The sequence below is a fragment of the Takifugu flavidus genome, chromosome 2 (genome assembly GCF_003711565.1).
Source record: "Takifugu flavidus isolate HTHZ2018 chromosome 2, ASM371156v2, whole genome shotgun sequence".
NCBI classification, from domain to species: Eukaryota; Metazoa; Chordata; class Actinopteri; order Tetraodontiformes; family Tetraodontidae; genus Takifugu; species Takifugu flavidus.
In genome coordinates this window covers 604873-616067 of record NC_079521.1, presented here as the reverse complement: position 1 = coordinate 616067, position 11195 = coordinate 604873, and the positions used below count along the sequence as shown (strand labels likewise).

The 11195-nt window shown below is 48.2% G+C and overlaps 1 protein-coding gene across 1 annotated transcript in view; it reads right to left on the bottom strand.

Annotated features, from left to right (window-relative positions):
• LOC130521508 (plakophilin-3-like) overlaps positions 1-8133 on the bottom strand; it is an 11732-nt gene extending 3599 nt beyond the window's left edge. The window contains exons 1-11 of the mRNA XM_057025107.1: positions 7759-8133; positions 5352-5440; positions 3905-4518; positions 3539-3662; positions 3248-3452; positions 2680-2839; positions 2447-2555; positions 1739-1903; positions 633-812; positions 396-549; positions 108-303 (exon numbers count right to left, since the gene is read on the bottom strand). Of these exons, the coding sequence (XP_056881087.1) occupies positions 108-303; positions 396-549; positions 633-812; positions 1739-1903; positions 2447-2555; positions 2680-2839; positions 3248-3452; positions 3539-3662; positions 3905-4518; positions 5352-5440; positions 7759-7963 (2201 nt within the window). The 5' untranslated portion in view covers positions 7964-8133. The remainder of the gene's footprint in view (positions 1-107; positions 304-395; positions 550-632; positions 813-1738; positions 1904-2446; positions 2556-2679; positions 2840-3247; positions 3453-3538; positions 3663-3904; positions 4519-5351; positions 5441-7758) is intronic.
• Between the last annotated feature and the right edge of the window lie 3062 nt (positions 8134-11195).

Sequence of the window (11195 nt, the reverse complement as noted above, 5' to 3'; positions counted from 1 at the left end):
AGAAGAAGAAACGACCCTGTTGCTACGCGTCTCCATAATAGAGCGCTGTGTTACTTCCAACCCCTCTGGTAGGAGACTTTTGCATGACAGTCAACAGGGTGGCCCACCTGTTATCATGGGATGTCTTGATGCCAACCAGTTTTGGTATGCCATTGAAGTATGAAATGTCACGGGCTGCCAGGGAGCTGGAGGAGACCAGGTTATTGAGGGCTCCGCACATGTTGACCACCACCTCACAGGATGGTGTCTTCTGATGCCCATCGCTGGGGAGCTTTGACACCAACACCTTCACCACATTAGTAGCTGCCAAGGCAGAGGAGATGGGCATGGATCCTTCTAGTTTAGTCAGGCACCTTCAGGTTGGAACCAACCTGGGCGGTGTAGTCACCACCTACCCATGTGGTCTTTGTTGGAAGAGTGTCTGGCGAGGTTTCTCAGGAGGCCGGTCAGAGGCCGTAGCTCCATCTCACTGTTGGTGTCTAAAAGATCCAGCAGGATGGGCAGCATCCTCTCCTGCTCCAGCACCACGCCGCTGAGAACCGACGCCCACTTGGAGAGAGGAGGAAAGACCACACACGCTTGATCAAACACGACCTGAAGAGGGAAGGCACGTGGCTTGTGTTAGGACGTACCCGCGTCTCCCCCGCAGTGATGTTTTGCAGGGCTCCTATAGCGGCCTCGCGACCCGTGGAGTTGCTGTCGCTGCTCTGGAGGACCAGCTTATACAGAGCCACCACCTTGGGGTGCCAGAGCCAATCCGCCCCCTTGGGCTGGCGAGACACTTCGGACAATATGGACAGATTCTCGTGACGCTGCCGTGGAAGAGGCGACAGAAAACCGCAGTGAATTCACGGTGAGATGAAGAACAATGTGATTTAAGGGGTATTTTAGATGATGTCGGATCATTTCTGCCTATGAAAACACCAACACCAGGTTCTAAACTAACAGTGAGGAGCTCTGATGGCTCTGAGCTTCCACTTGGGCTCCACTGTGCTCTTGTTTTGGGCGACTATTTCACTCCTGGTGCCACCTCCTGCACAAAAGGTTATTCAGCATGTGTGGGAGTCAAGCTTGGCAACAATGGAGTGCCTAGTTACTGTTGCTATGCTGTGATTGGACAATTACCGTTAAGAGGAGGCATTAGGGTAAACAGGGACTACTTTGGGACTAAATTTCGCAGGAAGCTAGCGTGCATGGGTCGTGTAAACGCTGAAGCAGGACATCCTGTGGACAAAGGAATGTCTTCTTCAGGGACATCCATGCAGGACCGCGTCCCACTGAAGGTCTCTGGGGCTCAGAGACTCCGCACGGCGACTGTCGGGAAAAATGGGAGGGAATTCCCCCTACAGAGCTTCGACAATTAGTGTCCTCAGTTCCCGAACACTCACTCACTGTTGTTAACACAGCAGAGACACGTCTGGCTTGGTTGGCAACGGTTGCCGGGTCTGTGGTTTGTAATTCGTTGGAAGAGTAAGAAGCTTGTTGTGAGTTGGAATTGGCCACATCTGAGGTTTCTGTGTGAAACCCGTCGGACCTGAACCTTCCAGTCACTCCAGGGTCGGCGAAGCAAACGCTTCTAATCACATCGTTCCGGCTCGTGGTGGAAAAGCCCCAAATATTTAAGAGCAAAGAGGCAGGAACGGGTTTGAGAACTGTTCTTCAGGTCTGACCCGAACGGTCTCCGTCTCGGGCTTTTCCAGAACCTGCAGAACTGTTGCCCGTGGTAAATGGATCTCACCTCTGTGTCCTTCTTGCTGTACAGCGTGAAGCAGCCGATGGCTTCGCTGTCTTTGATGGACGTGGCTCTCCTGGGGCCCTCGAGGCGGAGCCGGACCGATGGAGGAAGCTCGGAGTACAGCTGGTAGGACAGGTTCCTCATCACACACAAGGAGTTCTCCAAACCCTGAACATGACGGACGCGAGAGGCACAACAACAGAGGTGTGACCAGATTAGCAAGAGTAAAGGAAACATCAAAGGACCAGTCAATAAAGCATGCGACAACAAACTCCTCAACCACTGCAGCATGTGTTGGTGCTCATGAGACGATCAAAACATTAATGGAATTAATATACTAATATAACATAAAGCCACGGATGCATCTATAGGAAAGACGTGAATACAATAAAATGTTGATTTGTTAGGAGTTTCAGAAGCCTCACACACACACACACACACACACACACACACACACACACACACTCACACTCACACACACACACACACAAATGCTAAACTGTGTGCAACTGTAAAAAGAATGTTGGAGGCTGTTTCCTCCTCATAACGAGCCCCATAATGACCACTGAGAGCTTTGATCGCCCTCAGATAAAGGAGCGATTGTGGATAACAGGCCGTACTTCTTCTATTCCGGTGGAAGTGCGGCTACAAAACTCCTCCGAATGGCGTGTTTCTGTCTGGCGATGGTGCTGGAGGTCCAGTCAAAGTTACCTTATCGTCTGGCGTCTCCTCCTGCTCTATGTAGGACACCAGGGAGTCCACCAGGCCCTGCGTGTCTCTCATCTTCTGTCTTGTCCGTTCATTTACAGAACTCAAGTTTCTGTAAACACACACACACACACACACACACACACAGGTTGCATCACCACCAGGAGATGCTTTCCTCTTCTAATGATCCTAATAACGATACTTAGAGGTCTCTGTAGGGATCTTCTGATCTTTACCTGAGGCAGCCGGTGGTGTTGTAGAAGATTTCCCTCTCGGATGCATTGAGAGCGGTGCTGTTGCACAGAGGGACCAGGACTTTCTCTGTCAGCTCGGATAAAGCTTCTCTGGACAGTTTCTCTTTCAGGTTGTCTCTGGAGGACAGATTCCACAGGACGCCTGCAGAGACGATCAGACCCGTCAGAGGACACCTCCTTTCACCGGGGCCATGGTGGTGGAGGAGAGCTGGAGGATTTAGCCTCCCGGCCTCCTGAGCTGCTGAAGAATGAGATCAGGGCCGACCCCTCGACCACGTCCTCATTTACACCTATCAGCACTTGCGGACAGTGATGGACAGTAAAGTGTCCTCGGCTCAGATGTCCCAGATGTCCCAGACTCCTGGAGCAGACCTGCCCCTCCTGAAGGAACCTCCCTGCTGCTCAGTCTCGGCACCCCGCAGATTCCATTTGATGTCGTGACGTCAGAGATGTGGATGTTTTGAGATGGTGGTGTTGGAGCAACCCCAGTGATCACGTGTCTTTGATCATTTGGAGACTTCAAAGCACACAGAGATCAAAGCAATGTTACCTGTGACTGTCTTCCGGAGCTCCTCGTCAGCTTCACTCAGGATGCTGACGAGACGCGCGACTCCGCCCGCATCCACCAGCGCCGCCTTGTTGTTGCTGTTCTCATAGATGAGGTTCCGCGTGGCGCCGGTGGCGTATCGCAGCACGGCTCGGTTATCGCTGGAGAAGAGCTGGACCAGAGCTGGGATCCCGTGCAGGTCACAGACCTGGTCACAGCGTGAGCGGGTCCCTCATGTAAATCAGGTCCACACGCAGCTGGAGCCAAACACAACCGTGCGTGTGCTGCCGTTACCTGCTTTTTGGCTTGGTTGCTATGGTAACACTGATGCTGTATGTAGGCGGCGCCCAGAATTTGCAAGGCAGCGTCTGACTCGGACAGATACCTCACAGCTGTAGCCATGTCCAGACTCTGGATCCTGCACACACACACACACACACACACGCACACGCACGCACACACACACACACACACACACACACACACACACACACACACACACACACACACACACTATTGAAATATGTGGAATTGTTGAATTATCTGAAGTATTTTGATGTTTTGGTGACTGTAAATCCAGTTGGGTGGCGCCGACTCTGACCCACCCTTGGAGTCCAAATGTCCTCTGCCTCTATATGACAAGAAATGAACAGGTCTCACCCGTCCAGAGGGTCGTTGCTGTGAATGGACGCTCCGTCCATCACGTCCACTCCTCTCCCGACACTCCTCACGCTGTGGAGCGAGGCGGCCCGGTGCAGTGGGGCTTGGTACTGCGCCTGACTGGACCTGGACACGTGCTGCTGCCACTGCGTCCCCCAGCCGTTACCAGCGAGGGGGAGGGCTCGGCCGGTTCCAGCCCAGCCCTCGTGGGCAAAGGCGGAACCCTGCTGCTGGTAATGCTGCTGCTGCTGCTGCCTGTTGGTTATACGGCTGATGGTGCGGTGGGAGGGGCCTTTGTAGGTGTGTTGGCATGGCAACTCCTCCTCCTGCCAGTAGCCTCTGTCCTGGGCCAAGGTGCCACTGAGGCTGTGTCTCAGGGTACCAGGAGGCAACGTGAGTGGGTAGAAGGCTTTTTCTGTGGGAGCTGGCGCGGGGACAGGGAGAAGCTCCTGGTCGGCCTGACACAGCGACTTGGAGCGTTTGGATCTGCTGTGCACCTGAGCGGAATGGAAGCTGCTCTGGACAACGCTGCTTTGTTTCAGTCTCGCCCTGGAAGACGTTTCCACCGCCGAGCGAGAAGAGAAGCCAGAGGAGGGGAGGGGGGCCGTGGACACCTGTGGGGTTCAGAGACGTTTGTGCAGACAAACCGCTTTTTATATTCCCTCATCTCTTTCTAACCTAATTATAAAAACCGACACCAGCTCATCCTCTCTTTACTCAACCTCCAGCTACTGGAAACATCAGGAAGTTCACAGCTGCCTTTTCATTGTGGCGCGACCCCGCCTGAAGCCAGATGTCCTGTTTATGTTGTCTTTTCATTGTTCTCAACGTAACATAGCAGCTCAGGCTGTGCAGCATTAACGCAGGCAGGAAACCTTGTTAGTGTGTGTGTGTGTGTGTGTGTGTGTGTGTGTGTGTGTGTGTCGCTGCTTCATTGTTATGGCTTCTTAAGACTTTTATATGTTACAGGTTTCTATACAGTTGTGTTTGACCAATTTTTAAGCACATGTTGTGGCGAGGGAACAAAGATATTTACATTTCGAGAACATATTTATGTTCTATAACGCAGGATGAGCCAGGTGTGACATGGAGAACAGGAAGTGCTTTGGTTGTCGGTCTCCTCAGGAGTGTGGAGACTTCTCAGCCCGCCATGTTGTTGCCTGGCTGAGGGCTCTGAAACAGGCTTCAAGCCAAGTCTGAATAATTTATCTGGGGTCACTAAGGGGGGGGGGGGGGACTCTACATCAACTGCACAATAAAGACCCTCATTCAAAGTCCCAGCTGTTGGGACAGAAGAGACACAGAGTCTCGTAGGTCCGATTCCCACAGTAAAACACCTTTCTGTTCAGACTTTTCTGCAAATATCCAAAGCTGTTGTCTTTGAACGCAGCAGTAAACAAGCTGAAAACTGCCTCTGTGTCTGTGTGTTGTTGTTGTTGTTACTCACAGCAATGGGCCGACTCGGTGTGTGTATCATGGACCTGGAGCTGAAACCAAGGCTGTGGCCCAAGACTCGCGTATCAGGAAAACTGTAGTCTAGACAAAGAGGGGACAATGAGCCTCATGTTGGGAACCAGAGTTTCCTGTAGTGGCTTAAAGGCCCCTCAGTGAATGCAACAGGATATTGGAAAAAGAAACCAGCGGGTAACCCGTTTAAACAAAGCCAATCGACATCACCTCGCCTTCGGTGGGGGGTCGGGAGTCGTTTGTTATTGAAACAGGCATCAAACAGCGTTCTGAACCCCCGTGAACGTAGCACGGACACACGACCGAGCCGCTGGACGCTTCCACCAAATCAGGTTAATTATTATAGACAGCTGCTAATTAACCGGGGGTGGTCGGGACCACAGAAACAGCCCACACTATCCTGCAGACGGAAGGAAAGAGGGAGAGAGGGAGGGAGGGAGGGGGGGAGGGGGGGAGGGGGGGAGGGGGGGAGGGAGGGGGAGCTGGCCTGCATGCCTGAGCAGAGACATCACCAGGCTAAGGGTCAGGGAAGGTATGACCATATCAGAGGGCTCAACAATGTTAAGTGATTTCACAGCAAGGGTGGTCAAAACCATCCCAAACTAGCTTCTACTGACCAGGTAATCCAGCCTTTATCTTTTCATCTTCCTGTCTAAATGAGCCCAACCCTTCAGCCTCCAGAGCCGCTGCGCTTACAAGATAAAAGAGACGGGGAATCTCCAGGCCCTTTTATGTTCTCAGACCTTTGCTGCAGGTGGTCCAGGAATGTTTTTGGAAGATTCTCTTCTTTGATCCCAAAGCTGCCCAACATAAATCATGAACTGAACACCCTGGATTGTTCCATCCAGTTGTTCCTCTTATCTGCTTTTAACCAACCTTAATTATCACTGATGAAACTTGGGAGTTTTGTTGCTTTAAAGGAGCTGGTGAGTAAAACACGCATGTGACAGTGTCACTAAACTGCAGCTATTTCTGGGAATCAGCGCCTTTTCCACAGGATTTTCCCTTTTCCTGCACAGGCCACTGTGATTCACGTCACAGATGAGCCGGAGGGAGAAGACGTCGCAGCGTCAGAATCAGGTGGGACTGTCGCTCATGTTCACCGGCAGCTGTTACACAGCAGACGCCCTCACACACACACACACACACACACACACACACACACACACACACACATCTGGAGCTCTTATCAAAGGGAAAAGGCAGCACAGACGCCAGTTCTGAAGCTGCTCAGAACAACAAGAACAATTGAGGGTTCGTTGGGGCTTCCTGGGCCGACTGGCCCACACACACACACACACACACACACACACACACACCACACACACACACACACACACACACACACACAGGAGCAGACTTATTCAGCACATTTCTACCTCGGATCCTTCTCTGAATGTTCTCGTCTGGAGGCTGCAAACACGTTATTTCATTATTTGCAGCTTCGCAGGCAGAAATAGAGGAAATGACACATGTGGACGCTGTCACCTCCAGTGTGTCAGAGCTGAAGGCAAAACTGGGGGAAAAGTGAGGAAAGAAACAGTCTCGATGATGGTGTTTATTGGTCTGTGCTTGTTTCAGGGGACTCAAAGTTCCACATTTGTCCTGTATGGTTAAAGACGGCGTTAAAGACGATGACATCACGAAGCCGAACCAGGGAAGAGCAGCAGAAGCTGCAGCTGGAGAAGCTCTTGTCTGACTTCTCAGGAAACTGGTCAAACGTGGAATTTGTACGGGCACAACTGCTGCCGCCAGCACAATCGTGTGCGAGGCGTTTGGAGCCTCCTTGCACAAGAGCGCCGGGCCACATCTGGTGTTTGTGAGCTGTAGCTGGACCAGCCCTTCTCTGCTTCCATGGTGCTGGACTCTGGACACGTCTGATGAAATCCTACGTTGTGTTTACATAACCAGCCCTCATTTCACCGTCCACCGACAGACTCCATCATTCGCAGGACACCCACGGTTCGGTCCAGTTTGCATCCGGCAACCCCATCAGAACTTGTTACAGTGGTTCTGCTGGGAGCATTTAGAACACCACAGGTACCTGCGTGTGTCCCGTGGGTGTTCTGTTACATGAAGACAGCTGAGTCAGAGAGCCACATTTAATATTAATGTTTAACCAGCTGGTGGCCAAATATCACAGCCCCAAAACGGGTTCAGATGCTGTCATTGTGCACAAATCCCAGAACTGGTGAGAAACATGCCAGAAACCTTCCTGCTGCCCCGCAATGACGGTTTTTAAAATCAAGAAGGGTAAAAAAAAGACTTGTTTGTTTTGGTTCGGGTGAGATCTTGGCCGTTCGTCTTCATTGGTGCGGATGTAAAACGCGCGTTCGGAAGCAGCAAAGATCGAGGCGGGTTCAAGCTGAGAGCCTGATGAGACTCACCTGCTGGTCCGACCAGCGAGTCGTCCAGTCTGGGCAGGGAGCTGGACTTCCTCTCAGCCAGCCGCATTCGGACCTGCTCCTGGACTCTCCGGGCTTTGGCCCCCGGGTCCGGAGATGGGCCGTCCGAGGGAACCATGTATGCGGTCCAGGACGTGGCCGGCTGCAGGGCCGACAGAAAGCAGCTCTCCGCCACAGCGACGCTCATCTCTGGAGGTGGTTCAGGAGGTGGTTCAGGAGGTGGTTTAGGGCCGCTGGAGGAACAAAGGTCCGGGCTGAGAGCGGCGGTGCGGCGCGCCCGCTGGATGAACGCGTCAGCTCCGGTGTCGGCTGTGAAATGGAGATTAGTCGGTCTGTAGGCGGGACCTGCGGGGCAGGGGGGCTCCACAGTCCACCTCCCGACAGGACAGCTCACTGGGACTGCTGATGGTCAGGGATCAGTCCCACTTTAAAGGCAACTTTTCTGAAGAGAACTTAAAGTTTGGACCCGGTTCTGCATCAAACAATGTGACTCATTTAATATAGCATCACAGATCATATAGACCATATAGTCCTGTTGTGTCGCGAGGTTACAGGTGGAGCCAGACACGAAGACTCGAGAAAATAAGAACTAGTCCATCTTTGTATGAGGGAGCCTGATGTTTCAGTGTTGGTGGTAATCTGCTGACCTTCTGAGTTATTGCTGTAGACCAAAAAGAAATAATAATAACAACAACAACAACAACAACAATAATAATAATTGTCACATGATGTTGGGGCAACGCTCTGGTTGATAAGCCACTTCTACAACTCTTAAACTCTAAAACGCTTAAACTCTAAAACTGAAACTCTAAAACTGAAACTCTAAAACTCTTAAATTCTAAAACTCTTAAACTCTTAAACTCTAAAACTCTTAAACTTTTAAACTCTGAAACCCTTAAACTCTAAAACTCTGAAACTCTAAAACTTTTAAACTCTAAAACTCTTAAATTCTAAAACTCTTAAATTCTAAAACTCTTAAAGTCTAAAACCCTTAAACTCTAAAACTCTTAAACTTTTAAACTCTAAAACTCTTAAACTCTAAAACTCTTAAACCCTTAAACTCTTAAACTCTTAAACTCTAAAACTCTAAAACTCTAAAACTCTAAAACCCTTAAACTCTAAAACTCTTAAACTCTAAAACTCTTAAACTTTTAAACTCTAAAACTCTTAAACTCTAAAACTCTAAAACCCTTAAACTCTAAAACTCTTAAACTCTAAAACTCTTAAACTCTTAAACTCTTAAACTTTTAAACTCTTAAACTCTAAAACTCTAAAACTCTTAAACTCTAAAACTCTAAAACCCTTAAACTCTAAAACTCTTAAACTCTAAAACTCTTAAACTCTAAAACCCTTAAACTCTAAAACTCTTAAACTCTAAAACTCTTAAACTCTAAAACCCTTAAACTCTAAAACTCTTAAACTCTAAAACTCTTAAACTCTAAAACTCTTAACTCTAAAACTCTTAAACTTTTAAACTCTTCAACTCTTAAACTCTAAAACTCTTAAACTTTTAAACTCTTAAACTTTTAAACTCTTAAACTCTAAAACCCTTAAACTCTAAAACTCTTAAACTCTAAAACTCTTAAACTTTTAAACTCTAAAACTCTTAAACTCTAAAACTCTAAAACCCTTAAACTCTAAAACTCTTAAACTCTAAAACTCTTAAACTCTTAAACTCTTAAACTTTTAAACTCTTAAACTCTAAAACTCTAAAACTCTTAAACTCTAAAACTCTAAAACCCTTAAACTCTAAAACTCTTAAACTCTAAAACTCTTAAACTCTAAAACCCTTAAACTCTAAAACTCTTAAACTCTAAAACTCTTAAACTCTAAAACCCTTAAACTCTAAAACTCTTAAACTCTAAAACTCTTAAACTCTAAAACTCTTAAACTCTAAAACTCTTAAACTTTTAAACTCTTCAACTCTTAAACTCTAAAACTCTTAAACTTTTAAACTCTTAAACTTTTAAACTCTTAAACTCTTAAAGTCTTAAACTCTAAAACTCTTAAACTTTTAAACTCTTAAACTTTTAAACTCTTAAACTCTAAAACTCTTAAACTCTAAAACTCTAAAACTTTTAAACTCTTAAACTTTTAAACTCTTAAACTCTAAAACTCTAAAACTTTTAAACTCTAAAACTCTAAAACTCTTAAACTCTAAAACTCTAAAACTCTTAAACTCTAAAACTCTTAAACTCTAAAACTCTTAAACTCTAAAACTCTTCCCTCCTTCAGGCAACTGGAGTTCAGGTTTCCTGTCTATATGTTAGGTAACATTCAAAAATGTTTTGACCAAACCTAAATGATGATGAGGAAGATAAGGAGGGAGGAAGTTAGGGAGAGTGGAAGGGAGGGAGGGAAGGAGAGAGGGAGGGAAGGAGAGAGGGAGGGAGGGAAGGAGGGAGGGAGGGAGGGAAGGAGGGAGGGAGGGAGGGAGGGAAGGAGAGAGGGAGGGAGGGTGGAGCCGGGGTCAGCTGGCTGAGCTGGAGCCACATGTTTCACAACAGGAACCGCAGCGTTCCATCATCACAAATGCCTCCATCACGGATGTGAGCACAAATTCCTGACAAACACACACGACCTCAGCAGGAACGACATCCCAGCACCTCCACTGGGAGCGATGAAGATGAAGATGAAGATGAAGATGAAGATGAAGATGGTGCTGGGGAGAGAAATTGCCCACAGCTCTGATCAGCCCACAGCTCTGCTTTCACCTACATTTGCAGGGTGAAAACAACAAAGGAGGGACGGTTGTTCCTGTTGGGCCGGTGGTATTTAAGCCCCCAGGAATGTGGAAATAACCTCATCGAGATAAATCCTCCGGGGGGATCTGGGAGCCAAGTCTGGGGGTGAGGAGCAGAGAGGCTCGGGGAGGGATTAGAGCCCGTCCCAGTAACACTCCAGCAAGACTTCACACCAGGCTAATATCAGCAGGAATGTGAGGGCTGTTTTTAGTAACAGCACGCACGCACACACACACGCACACACACGCACGCACACACACACACACACACACACACAATATTACTTCTACGTGTAAACTCAGCATCGATGGTAAAGGGTCACACAGGCTTCTACTGAAGGTGCAGACAGATTCTCCATTTTCAGTCTATATAACAACAACAATACTGATAATAATAATAATAATAATAATAATAATAATAATAAGAGCCTGTGTAGGTGTGTTGCCAGCTCATCTGGAGACAAAAGTGAAACTGAAACCCTGAAAGTCGTTAACCTGCTGACTGGTTTGTTTCTGTATGACTGACTGGTAAATTTACTGGAACACAGAGGCGCAACATTTTTGAGATAAAAAGAGTCATCCGGGCGTGAGAAGCTTCTCTTTGACCCAGAACATAAATAAAGTTCAACAACACTTTGGTGTCAATGTGCTGAGGAACTATCTACATCCAGACGTG